General features: G+C 37.7%; 1 protein-coding gene across 1 annotated transcript in view; it reads right to left on the bottom strand.

Moving 5' to 3' along the window:
• Pgd (phosphogluconate dehydrogenase) overlaps positions 1–21860 on the bottom strand; it is a 25219-nt gene extending 3359 nt beyond the window's left edge. Inside the window, exons 1-3 of the mRNA XM_073974928.1 lie at positions 21251–21860; positions 20819–20927; positions 20641–20755 (exon numbers count right to left, since the gene is read on the bottom strand). Coding sequence (XP_073831029.1) covers positions 20641–20755; positions 20819–20927; positions 21251–21258 — 232 coding nt within the window. The 5' untranslated portion in view covers positions 21259–21860. The remainder of the gene's footprint in view (positions 1–20640; positions 20756–20818; positions 20928–21250) is intronic.

Here is a 21860-nt window from a genome sequence, read left to right as displayed (position 1 = left end):
CTTCGATTCGTGAGGCGTTTTGAGCGCAAATATCCTCACGTCGAGAAGATCTTCCTTCCGATCGACCAGCTTCCAACCCCTGGAAACGAAGCAGTCTCCAGCCCAACGGCTGTGATGAAGGCAGCGTCTCCAGGCAATAAAGAAAAACCGGGAGTTTCGGGCAGCTCGAACACTTTGCGGACAACCTTGGTGTCTGCGGTAGGGTCAAGCGATCCGATACCCTCGGCCCCTAGGATGTCGGATCGGTCAAAAGCCGATTCGAATTTGGCGCGGAAAGAGAGACAGACGCAAACCAACCAACCGCACAGGGTGTCTCCTACTTCGGCTGGTTCGTCGGCGTCTGCCTCTGGATCTGCAGGGGCAAAGAAGAGCGGAGAGTTATCAGGAGCTCCGATTGTACAGAGGACTGGCTCACAGACCACTGTAGGATTGCCTGCCCCTGGTAAATCTTGCCCTTCTGTCGCTGTGAGGAAAGGCGTTGGTACAGCCAGGAGGATAGTGACTGGTACGTCCGATGGTCCATCGACCTCAAAGCAGGGTGGGAAATCGAAGACATCTGCGCAGGAATGCGTAAAGAGGGTTAGATCTTCTGAGGACCCACACCCGACTGCTAAAAGGACGGCGGAAAATCGGGCGAACAATCACTCGGCCTCCTTTGCTGAAGTGGCCGCTCACCAGACGGTTCAAGGGGCTCAAACAGGGAAGACCACCCAAGTCGGCCAGGGTTTGAAACCCCCACAACCTTCAGGTGGGAGGACGCGGGATCCAACAAGATCCGCTAAGATGATCGCCCCGGATGACCTCCAGGTTGCGATCATCGATAGATCTGATCCGGACGGCATGATCGACGACGACCACTGGCTCCTGGTGGAAACTCTTCTGAGGAAGGTGATTACCTCAGACGAGGTAGATGCCAGGAATACCGGCTTTGGCAGGGCAGTCGTCCATATGGGCGTCAGGATCCTGAATTGTCAGGATGAGGAATCTAAGAAATTCCTCATCCAAACAATTAAGGACTCTGGTGCACTATGGGACGGCTGTAGGCTAGCCGCGGTTCCGGTGGGCGAGATACCTCGCAGGATCGCAGCCACGACATGGGTGCCACCGCCGGAATCAGACTTGGCGGATGTCCTGAAAATGATCAGGAAGCAGAACAGAGGTCTTCTGACGGACAGCTGGAGGCTGGTGAAGTCCTTCAAAAATGGTGGAGGAACCGTGATGAAATTCACGATGGATAATGAGAGCGCGAGCTATATTAGGAACTGTGAGGGAGTACTGTACTTCGGATCTGGAGGACTTCGGTTCCGGATTCCGCAGTTGCAGTAAGGAGGTTAGGCAGCATGGCCTTCGTGTGGTGCAAATTAATTTGCATCACTGCAAGGCTGCGGCTGCCGAACTCCTGCTCTCCCTCACAGAAACCGAAATAGACATCGCTTTAGTCCAGGAACCCTATTTATACAAAAATAGGGTCTCTGGACTAAACGATGGTCGCTACTCTGTCTTCTTTGCATCCAGTGAGGATAAGGTAAGAACCTGTATTGTAGCCAAGAAAAGTCTTAATCCTATTCAACTCTACAATTACAGCGATGGCGATACGACTGTAGTGAGGCTAGAGGAGGATACCGGAAGGGCCTTAGTGCTAGCCTCGGTCTACATGCCGTATGAGACACCTGACCCGCCGAACAGACTGGTACGTAAACTGGTGGAGGAGACCATGGGCAGTTGCAAACTTGTGATGGGCTGTGATGCAAATGCTCATCACTTCCACTGGGGAAGCAGTGACACCAATGTGCGAGGTGAGTCCATATTCGACTTTATTTTAGTTAATAATTTGCGAGTATGTAATAGGGGAAACACTGCCACCTTCCAGAATAGGGTAAGGGAGGAAGTCATTGATATTACCCTTACAAATTTGGAAGATACTTTTATAGCAGACTGGAGAGTATCGAAGGAGTGTTCCTTCTCGGACCACAGAGCGATACACTTTCGAGTCTGCTATAGTAGTAAAAGGCAAACGCCTCATCGCAATCCAAGAAGAGCCAACTGGGAAAACTACAACTCTCTCGTTTCTTCAAGGCTGAGTGAGCTTCCTGAGCCCCACACAGCGGAGGAAATTGATAGACAGGTTGAAGGTCTCACAGGCATTCTTCGAGGTTGCTATGAGAAGACCTGCCCATTAACATATCCTGGTAGGAGAACTCAACCAGTTTGGTGGAACAAAGATTTGGCCAAACTTAGGAAGAACAGTAGGAAAACTTATAACAAGGCTAGTAAATCAAAACTCAGTACCGATTGGGATCTTTACAGAGATGCCTTCAACAAGTACAAGAGTGAGATTAGGAAGGCCAAAAGAAACTCATGGATAAACTTTAGCGAGGCCGTAGAGGAGGTTAGTGCAGCAGCGAGGTTCCGCAAGGTGATCTCAAAGGACCCCAAACCCATTGGGAGCATTATGCGAAACGACGGTACCTGGACTAACTCCGCTTCGGAGACTCTTGACCTGTTAGCAGAGACCCACTTCCCAGGGTGTAAGGATGCCAATCCGGGCCCGCATAGGGTGGCTTTGAGCAGGACTTACACCTTGGAGGATTCGGTCCTTGTTGACGAGCTAATAAGTGATCACAGAGTTTCATGGGCGATTAGTACTTTTCAGCCCTACAAGTCTCCTGGACCTGATGGTATAATTCCAGCGATGCTTCAGAATGCACCGACTAGTTTGGTTACCATACTGCGAAGGATCTTTAGGGCCTGCATTCTACTTTCGCACATACCGGCACTATGGAAAGAGGTAACTGTGACCTACATTCCCAAAGCAGGGAAGCCAAGTCATTCGTTACCTAAGGACTATAGGCCGATAAGCCTTTCTTCCTTTCTTCTAAAAACTTTGGAAAGGTTACTAGACTTGGAAATTAGATCATACATGAATGATGACATCATAAGCAGTTCACAACATGCTTATACCAAGGGGAAATCGACAGAAACAGCGCTGCATAACGTTGTGAGTTGTATAGAAAAGAATCTGGATGGTTCGAGTTCCACCCTAGCTGCCTTCCTAGATATCGAAGGTGCCTTTAATAACGTGAAACTCGAATCCATTCATTCTGCTCTAGAGTCACTGGGTGTCCCCTCTATCCTTACTAATTGGATTGATAGCATGCTGGAAAGTAGGCTTATAAATTCAAGTATTCTTTTTATTCTTTTTATTTCTCTCTCTCTCGTCTCATCACTCTCCACCTCCCTCCTTTCCCGTTTTTCCAACATAATACACCATCTTCTCCCATACAGCACACTTCATCATCATCATGTATCACCATCTGCAGGCAAAAAGCACAACATCACACTTCTACTCCACATCATCACCATTTACTTGCACACATCACCATATAGCCGGATCCGCAATTATTTCATTCATAGACGACTTACAACCCCTTCAAATCATCACCATTTACAACACAATAGTCAGGATGATCACAATGGACCTTAAGGTCTCCGAGTGGAGTGGCTGCCGACACGGCAGCTGCGCATCCTAAACCTAACCTAACCTAACCTAACCGTCCAAAACTCGAAGATACTGGGTGTCACCTTCGACAACCACCTTACATTATTCAAGCATGCCACTAATCTCTAAGCGAAAGTTCAAAAGCGAAGCAGAGTGCTAAACAACATATTAGACATATTGTCACCACTCCTGTTCAACTTATACCTTGCGAAGCTTCCTGCACCACCCGATGGCGTCAAAATGGTTTCTTACGCAGATGACTGCACCATAATGGCATCTGGCGTCAATATTGAAGAAGTAAGTGCTAAAATAAATGACTATATAGCCACCATCGCCACATTTATGCAGGAAAGGAAACTTGTTATATCGCCGTCCAAATCAACAGCTACCCTTTTTACCTCGGACACACGTGAACTAAGGAGAGAGCTGGACATCAAGGTCGAAGAGAGAACAATACCGACCGTCCAACACCCGAAGATCCTAGGTGTTGTGTTTGATAACCTCCTGAAATTCACAAAACATGTCACGTACATTAAAGGAAAAGTCCAAGCAAAGAATAAAGTACTGAAGGCACTCACAGGTACTTCCTGGGGCAAGGACAAGGAAACACTCACAGCGACATATAAGGCCATCAGTCGCTCAATCTTGAGTTATGCTGCCCCAGTGTGGACTTCCTTTCTCTGGCAAAACTTGCAAGTGGTTCAGAACAGTGCATTGCGGATTGCTACCGGATGTGTTCAGATGTCGAAAGTGGATCATTTACATGAGGAGACGAGGATTCTGTCAGTTAGACAACATAACGTGTTGTTGGCGAGACAGTTCCTCCTGGCCTGCCATCTGCCCAGTCATCCCAACCACCACATCGTGGTGCAGGATCCACCTCCACGACACATCCGGAAGGACATCAGGCGCTTTCGTCCGGACATCCAAGACGTCATTCCATCGGACGTCAACCGATTGTCAATAACGCAAGGCCTGAAACAGCTGCATACCAGGGCGGTTAATGAAGCCGTCAACGGGTACAGCCCTAACGTTGTCCTAAATCAACACCCTCCAGCAATCTCAGACAGCGAGCAGCAGCTCCCCAGATCCGTCAGAACAACACTAGCCCAGCTCAGATCTGGTTGGAGTACATTCCTAAACTGCTATCGAGCGAGAATTATTCCAGGCACACTAGACCAGTGCCCTAATTGTCGCCAAAGCCCGCATAATACGTCGCACTTGTTTTCTTGCCCAGCGAGGCCCACAGATTTGCGCCCTGTGGACCTCTGGGTGAGACCGGTGGAAGTGGCACAGTTCCTCCAGATCAACAATAACAATAGCCCATGACATGATCTTGTTCAACAATAGATATATTTTATAACACTTCCATCCAACATACACAATATCCATCACACAACCTACACAACCACATAAATCCACACACATCAATCCACACACATCAATCCACACACATCAATCCACACACTCATATCCCTCACCCACACAACCAATATCCCAATACACACCCACTCCACACATAACACACCAGCACACAATCATATCTAATTGAGATTTTACATTCCATCTACAGGGAAAAACATACGGTTGCAGCCTACCTGCTACAACAACAACATATTAGACACAATGTAAGAGCCTCCGTGGTGCAGTGGTAAGTACGTCCGCCTTGCCCTCAGAAGGTCTGGCTTTCAAACCCTGGCCAGAACATCAACATTTTCGGTGGTGGCAAAATCCCTCCCTTAGTGTAATATAGGTGACATTTCCTGAGTATTTCAGCCATGAAAAACTTCTCAACGAGTGGTGTGGTAAGACACGCTGTTCGAATTCATTCAGCCAATATGCGTGCACTCATTGATATGAGAGAAGTCTCTCTTGTCCCTTCGGGGATGTTGTGGGAACAACAACCTTTTCAACAAAAGGGTAGTAACTCAAAATTTCTTATTTTTCAGTAGAAACAAAAAAGTGTTGATACATTACTGCTAAACCTAAATAACGACGGGACGTACACAAATATTTCACCCACCTATTTCAACCTACCAAAGCGTCCGTATTTCCGTATTACCCAAAAACGTTGAGTCCCAAATTACATTTAAAACACAAAATCCGCGACCGAAACTTAAATGTTTTCATTCGTAAAACAAATAAGTTTCCTTTGCAATGAATTGTATTTCATGTTGTTGGGCTTTTGTTTTTAAAGTATAGTACACATTGACAAGCAAAACTGACAGTCATCGAGGTCTATTTCGTGAATATCAAAGCCTAACTGAAAAATTTCTTTTGTAATCTCTAAATAATACCGTAAATATTGTATTTCAAACGTTTTTAGCTAAATAAAAGTTGTTATTTGCCGGAAAATTGTCCTAAAAGTACGTTGACTGTCAGTTTTGACTGTTAGTGTGTACTCCCCTTAAAATACAAAACAAACACATACGATGAAAAGAAGAATTTTATGGTAGCAAATTTCGAAGTTTCAAATTTCATGAGTAGACCCTATTGCATTTTGAAAACTAATAGTCTGATCCTTTACTTTTGAAAATGGTAAAACCGGCAAAAGTGGTAAAAGTTGTAAACTGCTCCCATATAAATTGTATGGTGTCTGAAGTAAAGGAACGCTTTTCGAGTAAAAAGTGGTAAAACTTGAAGATTCTTGCACGTAAAGGAACAGTGCTTAAATTTACAAAAAAAAAAGTAAGAATACAGTTGATTGTCACTTCTACCTTGTATAAATATGCCTTGGCACCATAATTACTAGTAAAGGCCTCCCCAGCAAAATAAATTGGAAGTAGTGCAATGTAGACTAGTTCTTTCACGGCATGTTTTTATGCAGTTCAAACGGAGTCGTGAAAAAGGCACTCCATTCCTCACATTTTAACCGCATTTGGATGCAATCCAAAGAATCACATCCATTCGTCACATTTTAACAACATCCGGAGGCAGTTCAACGGAGTCGTGAAAAAGGCACTCCAATTCCTCACAATTTAACAGCATCCGGATGCAGTGCAAACGGAGTCGTGAAAAAGGCACTCCGTTCACTACATTTTATTAGCAGTTGTTAGAGATCCCTACATGTACATAAATCAGTTTATACATCTCTACAGGCAGCGGAATAAAAGAGATAATCGCGTTAACATTTCCAAACATTTGTTAATACAAACTAAATAATATTTAATTTGTGAACATTTTTCCGGTAACTCACGAGAAGAAAATTTCCCAATGGGGTGCTATTGGAGTACATGTCGAAATCTTAACTGGTGATGGGAAGACAATATCAAACCCATTTAGCAGAAGAAGCAAAAGCACTTAAGCTTGGATTAAATAAAGAGCGAAGGAACACACATGTTTGATATTGAATTCAATAGAGAATTTTCATAATGTTAATTTAATAAAGTTATTAATATTTTTGTTTTACACAAATAATAAATGCATTTTATTTTGTTATTCAAAACACGTGCTCTGGACTGCCTCCTATTCTACCCCAAAGGGTCAGTTAAAATGCAATGCCAAAGGGTCAGTTAAAATGCAGTGCCAAAGGTTCAGTTAAAATGCAATGCCAAAGGGTCAGTTAAAATGCGGTGCAATGGAGTGCCTCTTTCCGGGGTCACTCCCTTGTAAAAATCATGAGTGAAAATGCATAATTTGATGCACTTCCAAATCACTTGTACATATCATTTAACTGCCTCTTTGGAGGCAAACTTTTCGCTGGGTCGACACATAAGAAGCATGACATTCTTGCTTAAGTCATATCTGGTAAATGACTAAAGACCAAGTTCGACTAAATTCAAATGTGATTCTGAAATCTTTTTATCAGATATGACTTCAGCAAGAATGCCATGCTTCTTATGTGTCGAGGCCTTAACTCTGAAGACATGAAGAGTTGCATAACCGTATTTGGCTTATTCCTAGTTTAGCTATAACTGTCGGATAAATCTGAAATTTTTACCATAGATAGATCTCGATACTCTGCGGCGGTCTTAAACGGTTATCCGATTATTTGAACCGAAAGTCCGGGTAAAAACCGGAAATATGGGTATCAAAAGAAACCTTTGGAAACACCTTTCCAGAAATTTAATATTTTCATCTTAGAATTTTATATTTTCAGGTTACATATATTATAATAAAAATAATTTTATTGTGGAAATAGCAAGCCTAATTGCTATTTGCTATTTGGAGAACAAAGTTGCAAAGTGGAGGACGTCCTTTTTTGGATCATTTTCTTATTTATTTTTAAAAAAAATACAACATTTTTGCTTCCTTCGGTTCCTTCATTGGCGGACAAATTTTTCTGTTTTGGCAAGTCAGATGATTGCTTGCTGGTTTTTTTACAATTTTCTTGCAAAAGAGAATAAAAAGTCCTTACTATCTGAGAAATTTCTTGCCGGACAATTCTTGCTGGGAAAGTAACCAGATAGATCTGTAATTAGCTATTCAGTTTTAATTGAATTATTGTAATGGGATTATAGTCCGTTGTCACTAATTATACCCTAGAGAGACGGCAGCGTTGATTTGCATTAACTGTCTTAATTCAAATTAATTCGTGCATTATCCACATTCTTAATGCACAAAATCAAAAGAAATTTAAACTGAATTTAGGTATTTCAATATGGCAATGCTGTAAAAGAGAGCCCATATTCATGTAGGAGAGAGAGCACATTCATGCTCTGAGACACAATTTTCATTGAAAAACAATTGTCTTTTGTCAAATTTCCATGTTTAAGAAAATAAAAAAGGAAAACAAATCAGAAATTTTCGCGTTTCTTCAAATATGTAGTGGTCTTTCTCGAATAGAATAGCAGCTAATCGTTTTTCGCGCCTTCTATCAAATCTATTTTTAAAATTTTTAATTTCACAAGCATTTCATTACCCACCATGCCAATTCTATCAAAAATAATATCTTCTTCAAATGTTCCTTTAGAGTTTTGCGACATTTTTTAATATTAAAAGGACACAAAAATATCGCGAATAAATTTTATTTATTTTTGCATTATCGTGGTGAAAAGGTCAATGGTAGAAAGTATCGGTTCGTTCCCGTACTTTTTAATGGTAAAACTCGTAAAAGAGAGAACTGCAAAAAATTTGTTCCCACACACAAGTTTTTTGAAATAGTTCGGGAACGGAAAAATGGAAAATACGTCAAAAAGACTGGAACAAATGTCAAAGTCGGCGTATCAGCCAATCAGACGCCGGCAACCATGTTACTATTTTTTTACTCGCCCAAATTTGTCGTGTAAAAAGTTTTTAAAGAGAGCGTCATTCAGCGCAATTTTTGTTTAAAGAGAAGTGAACATTTTACAACTTTTTTGTGTACGGGATCGCTTTTTCGAGTAAAATGTGTAAAAGTCGTAAAAATTGTAAAAACTTTTTAGTTCTGGAACACAGCTTATATTTGTTTCGCATATTTTGGCGAACTTTTGTAAAACTTTATGAAATGGTCTGCTGGGTACAAACAAACAACACAAACAGCTGTTTCATAAATGCATAAACTATCGTCTGTCAGGGTAAAAAGTTAATTCAAATTAAGGAATTTTTAATGCAAATTAACCCCCTGTTTTTGTAACTTATTTTTGTTCGTTCGTCAATATTCGTAATAATTTAGGCATCTATAGCTCAGCCCCCAGAAGACATACATACCTAATTTTTCGTATACCCGTTCCTTATACAGCTAAGAATTCCTCATTTAAAATTCGATCTACAAAATTTGACAATTCGTGTGAGTATTAAGTATTATTTTTATTGAGTCCATGGTTTAATAAGAAAGGTTAGCTAAAGCTTTCAGTCAATTTAATTTTTTTCATTCGAGTATTCCTAAAATGTCAAAACAAAGTACACAATCTGTGTATGTGTGTGTATTGTTTGAAAAATATGCCAAACAATTTTAAAAACAATCGAATTCAATGATTTTTAAAATTGTTTTTAGAATATTTGTATGGAAGAAATTCTTCAGCTTTGCATTGAAACAATCATTTCATAATATCCACAATTCGATTATGTGGAGAAACCTTGACACTTCATTCATTTTTCGCGTTTTTTATAAAATGCTCAAAATAAGGTATTATAAACAAACCCACTTGTTGCTTTTTTGTTTACTAATTTTGATGTTTTAGGAATTCAGGAAAAACAAGGGTTCTATAGATTTTTCCATTTAAATCTACCTCTTTACTTATACCATGATTGAGTCTTCTTCTTTTCGATTACATATGTATGTGGCCTGTTCCCGTACTTTATAAAGTGGTAAAACTCGTAAAAGTTGTATAAGTCGTAAACGATTTTCATATAAATTTTGTGTAGTCTTCTTCTTTTCGATTACATATGTATGTGGCCTGTTCCCGTACTTTATAAAGTGGTAAAACTCGTAAAAGTTGTAAAAGTCGTAAACGATTTTCATATAAATTTTGTGTACGGGAACGCAAAATGTGTAAAAGTGTTAAAAATTGTAAAAACTTTTTAGTTCTGGAACAGAGCTATATATGTTTTGTACTTAGGGGTAGTTTACACTATATGTAAATGTCATATGACATGAAATTTACCATCGTTATATATTCGCTAATATGTGCAATATTGGAGATTTTCCTTACGCGATTTACTCTGTGCGTCCATACCAGCAAAAATGTAAAAAAACTACGTCTCCACATTGCCTCCGTGGGTAGATATGGAATATTTTTATTTCGTGTCAGATGACATTTACATATAGTGTAAACTACCCCTTAATAAAATGATAGCACAGAGCAAACTTAGAACTATATTCGTTTTGTTCTAATACACAGTGAATGGAGTAAAGCTACATGCTAATATGACATGACTAGTGTATAATGATACGCAATGATGAGAGAACAAGACTTGCTCACGGTCTTTAATACAATTACGGACAGAGAGAGTATCTGTCAAATAACAATAATAAGAATTCACGAGAGAAGAATAACATTTTTTATAAAAACAGGGGGTAACTCTGCCGTCTGTCTAGGGTATTAGGCCATGTTTATATTACAGCCTTTTGCAGGGTTAACCTTCTTTTTGAGGATTTATTTGAAATATAAGCAATGGAATTGACATTTAAAACCCAGTGGGTTTGTTAAATCCGGTTATATATAAACGTTCTATTATAGCACGTTTACATATAACCGGATTTAACAAAACCCACTGGGTTTTAAATGTCAATTCCATTGCTTATATGTCAAACAAATCCTCATAAAGAAGGTTAACCCGGCAAAAAGCTCTAGTGTGTACGGAGTTTTATGGCCTGTTCCCGTACTTTATAAAGTGGTAAAAGTCGTAAAAGTTGTAAAAGTCGTAAACGATTTTCATATAAATTTTGTGTACGGGAACGCAAAATGTGTAAAAGTGGTAAAAATTGTAAAAACTTTTTAGTTCTGGAACAGAGCTTTATACTCTTTTATTTTAATCCAGGGGAATCCCTACACAAAAGGACATGTAACGGCAACACTGTTTGCCGATAAATACAACCCTGCTTGAAAAAAAAAAAACAAAGCAATGAATGGCAATTCTGTCACAATTAGTTTTGTTTTCGTTTTTTTTGTTGTTGATCGATTTGCAAAAATATATTTTAATAACTTTTCAATGAAAAAATTGTTGACCGTAAATGATGGGGAAATGTGTATTTCAAAGATTTGTGTTATTTTGATACTTCTTTAGTGTCTTCGTGATTATAGGTAAGTCCTTTTTATCCATTGTACAACGATCGAGTTTAGCTAATTTAACCCAATCCCTGCGAAGAATTTTTTTTCGATTTTTTTTAGTGAAAATTCTCTCATTAAGTAATTTTGACCTCCTGAATCCGAAAATCATAAAGAAAATTCTGTATTATTATCCGTTTAACCGTTATTGCCCGGTACCATATGGTACCACCGCAGGGACTCCTTATAAAATGATTCAAATAAAATTTATGTTTATTTTGTTTGTGTAAATCAAAGAGTTTTATTGTTAAAATTAAAAAATAATATAGTTTATGTACAAATGTTTAAGTTCAAAGATTTTTCAAATTAAACAAAGAGGAAAAAACTAATTTTACGTTTTTCAATCAATTTTGTTGGCTGAAAATCTGATATTTTTCGAAAAATTCATAAGGCCACATCGCATTTTTGGCACTTTGTACGTGAACGACGTACAGTGAGTCAATTAAGTATTTTGCCTCTTTAGAAAATTGAAAAAATATAAATAAATTCATTTACAACCATCAAATTAGTGGTCAGAAAGTCGAATATTTGTATGTATTATGTTTGTGGATATTTTAGTATCCAATGGCTGCAAGAACCGCTGCGAAAGGCTTAATGGTTTTCTAGATATTGGCAAAAATCTATAACAACACAAAATATTTTACCTCAAAAAAGTATTTTGCCTTTTACATATTTTTTGAGAAAAATACATTTTTGTTACACGCTAAAGATTTTTATAGTAACCGTTGGAGATTATCACATTATACAACTGTTTCGGCACCAGTTCCACCACCTTGCGATATATCTTCGCGGTTATTTTCTCCAATTTTCCTACATTAATTTCTTTGACAATATGTTTTATTAATTTTGGTCATTACCGACATTAATCTCTAAGAAAATCAGTGAAAAATGATTCGCCGCTACATTCAAATCCTAACAAAAGCGTAAAAAATAAATAAAAAGCTAAGATGCATCGCAAATAGTGAAAGAAATTACAGTTTGGCACTATGAAAATCAAGAACAGAGGCAAAAAAATATTTAAAAAATCGCGAAGATCCTTCCTGACCGCTTCCAAAAATTAATCGTGTCTTCAAAATCAATCTCGGAACCAATGTCTTGGATGAAGTGTCCACAAGGTTCTAAAATCCAAAGATATTGACGGCATTATGGCAAGAAAAAACCATATTATTTTTTAATAAATAAGACAAAATAGATCACTCTTTATTGATATGTTCCCGCAACATGTGAGGGTCACCCGATGCAAATATATTTAAATACCTTCGCCACTAAACCGCACCATTTTTAAAATCCAATTTTATAATTTCAGAGGTCTTGGCAAGGGATGGTTGTCCCTATATTTTCCAATTATTTTCTAATGTTTTATTTGCTACATAACCATCAATATCTCTGGATTTTGGAACCTTGTGGACACTTCATCCAAGACATTGGTTCCGAGATTGATATTGAAGACACGATTAATTTTTGGAAGCGGTCAGAAAGGATCTTCGCGATTTTTTAAATATTTTTTTGCCTCTGTTCTTGATTTTCATAGTTCCAAACTGTAATTTCTTTCACTATTTGCGATGCATCTTAGCTTTTTATTTATTTTTTACGCTTTTGTTAGGATTTGAATGTAGCGGCGAATCATTTTTCACTGATTTTCTTAGAGATTAATGTCGGTAATGACCAAAATTAATAAAACATATTGTCAAAGAAATTAATGTAGGAAAATTGGAGAAAATAACCGCGAAGATATATCGCAAGGTGGTGGAACTGGTGCCGAAACAGTTGTATAATGTGATAATCTCCAACGGTTACTATAAAAATCTTTAGCGTGTAACAAAAATGTATTTTTCTCAAAAAATATGTAAAAGGCAAAATACTTTTTTGAGGTAAAATATTTTGTGTTGTTATAGATTTTTGCCAATATCTAGAAAACCATTAAGCCTTTCGCAGCGGTTCTTGCATCCATTGGATACTAAAATATCCACAAACATAATACATACAAATATTCGACTTTCTGACCACTAATTTGATGGTTGTAAATGAATTTATTTATATTTTTTCAATTTTCTAAAGAGGCAAAATACTTAATTGACTCACTGTATGTAATTTTAGTTTTGACATCTGTTTGTTCAAATCGTTGTTGTTTAATAAAGAAATGACCTTCCTTGCTACAATCCCTAAAGCTTGCGTCTGGGAAAAATAGTCTTCGAGCCATCTAATACAGACTTGGACCATTTGAATTGTTCCTTCAAGTTTGGCACATTTGGCGGAATCTTTATTTATTTCTTTATATTAATGGAACCTGTGATATATTGAAATTCTCGACTCTGGGAATTTCTTCGTCAATTCCATCTTCCAACATCGATTGAAATATAAATACAACCTTTAACAATTTTTTTGTGAAAAAGCACCTTTAGCCCCATACAAATTACTATGGAAACAAAGATCGCTCTGGTGGGGTTAGCAATACTCGATCTCCATAAAATTGCATTTATAGATTGTTTTCGGATCAAATATAAAGAAATGTTGTAATTTTTTGGGCCGCCTTACTGTACATAAACGGCAACGATTTCTTCCTCTTTACAATTCTCGTCACTCAAAGAGTATAAAAAGTCTTGTATATCATACAGTGTCATACTTAACATAAACCATAACAAATAAAAATTAAATGAAATGCATATAAGTGTCCAAAAAATTTATAAACAATCCCTTTTATACACTTAAAACCCAAAAAAATAGGAGTATTATTGTTTTGACAGTTTTATAGTGCGTCCCTGCGGTGGTTCCATATGGAACCACTTTTTTTGAACACATTTTGAACTATTTTTTTTTAATGGGGATATTTCACATTTTGTAGACCTTTTTGTCTACTTTCATTATGTATTAATGTTTTGTTTGAAAAATATATAGAAATATGTTTAATTTTCACTTTCTACTAGCGAAAACTCATTTTTTTCACTTTTTTGTTCAATTCTTTTTTATGCACTTTTAACTTGCTTCTAGAACTGCACCTGTAACTGGAATGCATGAAACGCAAGAGAGAAAAAGTTAGCTGCATGTGTTTACTGTTAGAAACAACTTTCAACGATTTAAAAATATTATGTTTGTAGTGTTTTGTTCGCAGAATCCCAAAACGCTAAAAGTGGTTCCATATGGAACCATCGCAGTGATTGGGTTAAGTAAGGAAGTTCTCCCGTATCTTAACTGCAACATAAGTTTAGTAAAAACTGATCGATTTTTTTAAATTTTTTGCAGAGGTAAATATTGTTGATCACACGAATGTATAATTTTCTTGGGGGAGATTCTGTTTGACACGGAAGTCCGGCTATACGGTACCGATTGCTACAAGATTCTAAGGACCATAGTACTATAACATATAGCACCATTTTGAATAGGTTAGCTTGCGAGATTCAATATGGCTTGCCTCTTACATTAAGTGAGCACCAATAATGGAACTATTTTTGGCTTTTTGAGGGATTTATGGAAAATCCGGGGTTTTGGACTAAATAACCAGAACAACTGCAAATAACACCTTCACTTCACCACTTGCTGGATAGGTATTTCCATAAGCTTTCCAATCGGTCCAGTAGAGCCGGGTCTAACCCGGGTTTTGTACCGGACTTTTGGGTCAATTAAGTATTAGATAATTATAAAAGCTTTTTGGTAACATCCTACCCCTATATATTTTACTACAGACTTGCCAGTAAGTTCCATGAACCTTTGGCGAACTGAAACCTATTACTCAAAGCTCTTGCCCTATGTAAGTGAGCTTCTTACTTCAGTGATGTTTTCTCGTGTTTTGCATTGGGAGTCCTAATCATAATATAGCTAGATCAATAGGCTTATCAGACATACAGCATAAATTCCGTTCTCTGATTTTAACCATCGGAAAATAGAATGTTCCGATTCACATGCAATGCTCAAATGCTCAGCAAAACCTATTCAGTTGACACCATAATCATTTTGGTCCACCAGTTCATGTAGCTGCACTTTTATCAAACAACCTACAAACCAACATGGACTCCTTCTCTGAATTTACAATTAAAAGGTGACCAGTTAAATACAACAAGTCAAGCGTTAAGTTGCATATTCCAGCTATGTATGTCTAGAGTTCTTGAAAACAACCCAGCGAAAAGTTTGCCTCCAAAGAGGCAGTTAAATGATATGTACAAGTGATTTGGAAGTGCATCAAATTATGCATTTTCACTCATGATTTTTACAAGGGAGTGACCCCGGAAAGAGGCACTCCATTGCACCGCATTTTAACTGACCCTTTGGCATTGCATTTTAACTGAACCTTTGGCACTGCATTTTAACTGACCCTTTGGCATTGCATTTTAACTGACCCTTTGGGGTAGAATAGGAGGCAGTCCAGAGCACGTGTTTTGAATAACAAAATAAAATGCATTTATTATTTGTGTAAAACAAAAATATTAATAACTTTATTAAATTAACATTATGAAAATTCTCTTTTTCACGACTCCGTTTGAACTGCATAAAAACATGCCGTGAAAGAACTAGTCTACATTGCACTACTTCCAATTTCCCAGCAAAATAAATTGGAATTAGTACAATGTAGACTAGTTCTTTCACGGCATGTTTTTATGCAGTTCAAACGGAGTCGTGAAAAAGGCACTCCATTCCTCACATTTTAACCGCATTTGGATGCAATCCAAAGAATCACATCCATTTGTCACATTTTAACAACATCCGGATGCAGTTCAGCGGAGTCGTGAAAAAGGCACTCCAATTCCTCACAGTTTAACAGCATCCGGATGCAGTCCAAACGGAGTCGTGAAAAAGGCACTCCGTTCGCTACATTTTATTAGCAGTTGTTAGAGGTCCCTATATGTATGTACATAAATCAGTTTGTACATCTCTACAGGCAGCGGAATACATTTGCAAAAAGAGATAATCGTGTTAACATTTCCAAACATTTGTTAATACAAACTAAATAATATTTAATTTGTGAACATTTTTCCGGTAACTCACGAGAAGAAAATTTCCCAATGGAGTGCTGTTGGAGTACATGTCGAAATCAATATCAAACCCATTTAGCAGAATTAGCAAAAGCACTTAAGCTTGGGTTAAATGAAGAGCAGAGGAACACAAATGTTTGCGATTGAATTCAATAGAGAATTTTCATAATTTGTGTTAATTTAATAAAGTTATTAATATTTTCGTTTTACACAAATAATAAATGCATTTTATTTTGTTATTCAAAACACGTGCTCTGGACTGCCTCCTATTCTACCCCAAAGGGTCAGTTAAAATGCAATGCCAAAGGGTCAGTTAAAATGCAGTGCCAAAGGCTCAGTTAAAATGCAATGCCAAAGGGTCAGTTAAAATGCGGTGCAATGGAGTGCCTCTTTCCGGGGTCACTCCCTTGTAAAAATCATGAGTGAAAATGCATAATTTGATGCACTTCCAAATCACTTGTATATATAATTTAACTGCCTCTTTAGAGGCAAACTTTTCGCTGGGTTATTTTGCTGGGAACCTACGACTTTTAAGGGGTTATGGCCACTTACAAATTTTACAAAATCGAAAAAAAAAATTATGTTGCAAAAATTTCGAGTCGATCGGACAAAAATTAGCTGGGGTATGAGCGAAGTTTGAAACGTGGTTTTCTCAAAATGGCATTTTGGAATGCGGTGCCCACTGCAGCTCGAAAACGGATGATCTGATCTTCATATGTTTTAGTGGGAGAGACTTTTTTGAAACAATATTTTTGACGGATTTATGGCGAAAAAACTGTTTTAAACAGTGACTTTGACAGTTCACCATTTTTTTGAATTACGTTTCGCTTAAGTAAAAGATTATTCATTTCTGAATGATACCACAAAAGCATAAGCTGTTCGGTTTATTCGTTTTCGAGCTACAGTGGGCACCGCAAACTGCTTTAGTAAAAACAGTGTTTCGTGGACGGCCATTTGTCAGAACACTGTGTAATATTTTTCAACAAAAAAAGTAGCTCAAAGTGTGATCTATCAGATGAAAACAAAATCTTCTGAAAAAATTTGGTAGATTTCTTGTAAAAATTTCACGAAAAATATAATTTTTCGTGCTCAATAAGTGGAAGAATAAATAAATTCTCCGGTTAATTGAATTCGCTGCCCAAGTCAATTCTCTAATTTAAATTTCATAGTAATCTGTGTCTTGCTCCTAACTGAACCCAATGCAACTAGGAAATATTACGAGTATTGTGTCAACTACGCTACAGTTTGAACAATGCACCTTTTCAATTGCCCAGTCAAACCTACTCGACTATCTCCAGAAGCTATGTTGTCACAGCCAATTAAAATGTATAATTAGAAGGTGAATTGCTACTGGAACAAATCAAACGTTGCATATTTTTTTTGGAAACCTGCGAATATTGACTTTTCAACCTTAAGCTCATCCTTATTTTAAATATGTCAGCAATTCATATGGTTCTCCTAAACTGAATTCAAATAAATAAGTTCAACTTGTTTGGTGTACTACGTTTTGCTAAGGAATGACGAAACCTGCAAAGCATCTGTACTGCATGCGGAAAAGATACGACCAACAAACTTTTCATCTGTCCAGCCAATCTGCAGAAGCTTTGTGGCCAAAGCCAGAATCACAGAAAAACAAGTAAAAAGCATCAGTCATCTTTAACGACAAAAATATACTCCCAGTCTGCAACTGTACACAAAACAATAACAGGAGAGTGGAGCTAAGTGTCTTAAGGACAGATCTCTAGTATTAGCCCATAGCCCACCTTGGAACTGGATGTAATTTTGGTAGTCATTATTTCCGATAGTTATCGTGTAAAGAAGCATTTGGGTCATTATGTCAGGAAACATGGACTGAACCAAGAAAAAACAAAAAAGTATCAGTCGGCTTTGCCGACAGAGATATACCCTCAGCCTGTGCAAAAATTTTTTTGTGGGGTAGGTACCTGAAGGAGTGGACCGATATGGCTTATCTACGAACTTAAAGTAAGTTTGGAAACAATATTACGAAGACCAAATTTTGGCCGGAATCGGCATTTCCGTTCGAGAATTATCTTGCGCTTTCACCCATAAACATGGTGTCATAGGATTTGTTTTTCAACTTTCAGGCTATTTTTTCAGGAAGTATGGACTTGCCCCTGAGGAAACTTGTACCTTCGTATAGGGACCAGTGAATACAAATTGTTACAACAAAAACCAAGGCGATTCGAGATCAGGCCCTAAACTGAACTTTTCCGAAATTTTGTGTGCGATGTACTCGAAGGAGTTTACCGATTGAGTCCATATTGGAACCTCATCTAAGTCTGGTAGAAATTTCATAATGTGCAAAGTATGGACCACCAAATCGGTTACTCCCTTCAAGAGTTATCGTACGCACAAATTTTCCGAACTTTTGTGGGGGAGGTACCGGAAGGAGTGGACCGATATAATCCATTTTTGAACTTGAACTAAGTTTGGACAAAATATTACCGAATCGGCAGATCCGTTCGAGAGTTATCGTGCGCTCCAACCACTACACACGGTGTCATAGGATTTTTTGTAACTTGCAGGCTATTTTATCAGGAAGTATGGACTTGCCCCTAATGAAACTTACAGCGTCGTATAGAGGACAGCGAATACAACTTGCGTAAACAAAAATCTAAGCGATTCGAGACCAGGTCCTAAACTGAACTTTTCCGAAATTTTGTGTGGGAGGTACCCGAAGGAGTGGACCGATTGAGTCCATATTGGAACCTCAACTAAGTTCGGTAGAAATTACACGATGTGCAAAGTATGGACCAAAACGGTTATTCCCTACAAGGGTTATCGCGCGCACAAGTTTTGCGACAATTTTTGAACATTTGTGGGGGAGGTACCTGAAGGAGTGGACCTATATGGCCCATCTTCGAACTTAAATCGAATCTGGACAAAATATTTCGATACCCAAAATTTGAACCGAATCGATTGATCCGTTCGAGAGTTATAGTGCGCACCAGCCTGCCAGGCAGAAAGACAGACGGACGGACATTGCTAGATCTACTCAAAGTTGTCTGAAACGGATATCGTACAAACATACTTGGGGTCTAAAACCATTATTTCGATGAGGCACATTTTTGGTCGTATCAAAGTGTAAATACCCTCTTTAGCCTAAAGGCTGAGGGTATAAATATATTGTCGGAATCACCTGGACTAACTTCAATGAAAATTTCAAAACAATTACGATGTGCAATATCAGTCACTCTATACGATTATTGCGATCACCAGCCATTTTTAAGAGCTTTGGAACCATTATATCTGGAAGCATGTTTCATGGGCAAAACATTTTATCGCAATAAACGGGACCACTAGTAGTATCTTATTTTAAAATTTTACCACTAAATTTAATTTTAGTTTTAATTTTACAACTAAATTTATTAAAGCGAACATTTTGATTCTTTTTTTAATGTGCTTTCCGATGTAGACCTTCTTGGAACATGATGTACATTCGGAATAAATTTTACAATGTATCAAGTTTCGCCCATATTGGATACTTAACTAGTAAATAATAGTCGTCATTAGTTATTTATGCCGGCAAGAATTTTTAGAGCTTTTGGACCATTATCTCAGGAAGAATGGACATTCCCCATAAAATTCTTTCATGTCCTTAAAGCACACGCGGAAGGTACCTAATGGAATGGTCCGTTCGATATGGTCCATATTCAAATCTGATCTATGTCTGGAAAAAGTAATACGAGCAAAACATTTTGTACCAAGTCTGTTGATTTGTTCAAGAGTTGAACACTTATGGAGGAAGTACCGATATGGGTCCATATTCGAACTTGATCTAAATTTTTACAGAATATTACGTGGACCAAATTTTGAACCAAGCCAGACGGACGAACAGGGCTAAATCGGTTCCATATTGACTAATTTTTCGCAAACATACTTTGGGTCTAAACTATAGTTATCAGGAGGCACATTTTTGATCGCATCAAAGTGTGTATAATATGCTCTCGTTAATTCTAATCCGTCTGCCCTGATTGTTTCTTCGGAAATGTTCGTAGGTAATGATAGTCGTACGATGACAATTTTCAAAACAATGACGTTGCAATAAACTAAAATCTGGCGTGACGTGTAACTCGTAATAAATGCAAGCATTCGAAACCTTTTTAATGACAAATCACAAAAAACTAATGCAACAACTTAGCAATGTCAGAACATAAGGTTTATAAAAGCGTGTTGAAATGAAAAGAGAAGAAGAACATCGACGTAATCAGAGAGGGGGCTCGATAATGATATGCGTTTTGATGGCTGTATGAGCATTCTACTCGATTCGAGTGTAGACATTTACATGTACATATGCGGCTCAAGTGCATGTGTAAATATTCAATACGATAACAGCAAGCAACTAAAACGCCGAATGAAGTATTGACATTGATTTCTAAACAAAAACCAAAAAAAAAAAAAAAAATTGGAATTGTAAAAGTAATGACATTGCTATGACACCTGTTTGCTGCTATAGATTACCACTCACCTTTTACTAACATCATGACTTTGCGTGGAGTTTTCAACTTGCTAACCATGTCAGCCAGTGATGTGGCTCCAATGACCTTTGTGCCTTTGGCTTCATTTTGTAGAAAGTGTTCAACCTTAGAATAAAAACATTCAGTGGTTACAAAACATTTTTTAATTCATCAACAATCGATTCTTACCTTATCCACAGTACGATTATAGGCACAGACAACAAAACCCTTTGAATCCATGTTCAAAATGAGATTTTGACCCATGACCGCTAAGCCGATCAAGGCAATATCAGCTTTTCTATAAAACAATTCAAGCGGTTAATGATTTTTAATTGTAAAATAAAGATAAGGAGTGGGAAGCAAGGGGTATAAAAAAAACATAGAAAATGGCAAGGAATTGACTACGAAAGAAGGTCAATTATTTATTTAAAAAATACCTATAATTTGTTATTTAATTATCGTCTATAAATCATGTTATTTGGTTTTTGTTGTTCCTTTTGTGTTGCTGTCATAATTGACCTTGACTTTCATTTCATTTTTTGCCGAATAATGCAATTAATTGTTTTGGGATTTATTTACTTATTATTGTTCGTTTCATTTTGTTACAAAACTTTAACTTACTGTGACATATTTTTGCTTTAGTTGCTGCTGGTTGGTGGTGGTAACCTTAACAAAGTTTTAATAATTAATTATTTTATAATTTTTCACTAATTATTTCTGTTTTTTCCTTTAGTGTTGTCCGTTTTTCTTTGTTTGTGAGTTTTCTTCTAGTTATCCGCTTTATGGTCTGTTTGGCTTCGCGATCGCGCGATCACTAAAACCAGCCAAAAACCCCAAGTGTTTTGTTTATTGTAATGTTTTTGCAAAAAATTAAAAACTTGTTCTCTCTTCTTTATATTTGATTCTTGTGTGAATGTGCGTTTTAAAGCTTTTTTGCAAAGTGCTCGTTTTACCTATGCCATGCTTTATTTTGCAGAGATGGGAATAATTATTTTGACATTATTGTGCAAATGGGTAAGTCTTTCATTTACTGGAGTGAAGCTGGATACCAGATGTTTTAGTCTCCGACTAACTACAAATCCGCAAACAAACTCATGCTTTACGTCATGGCAGCAATAATACAGTGCGTCACCTTTAGGTGTTGTTGTTTCCTGTATGGCAGTAATATCGGCCTTGTACTTTTCAAGTACGTCTGCCAATGCGAAGACTGCACCTTCTCTATAAAGAGTGC

The sequence above is a fragment of the Musca autumnalis genome, unplaced genomic scaffold (assembly GCF_047663935.1).
Source record: "Musca autumnalis isolate F117 unplaced genomic scaffold, ASM4766393v1 scaffold_3, whole genome shotgun sequence".
NCBI lineage: Eukaryota > Metazoa > Arthropoda > Insecta > Diptera > Muscidae > Musca > Musca autumnalis.
The sequence above is the reverse complement of the archived record's forward strand: the minus strand, read 5'-3'. Positions and strand labels throughout refer to the sequence as shown.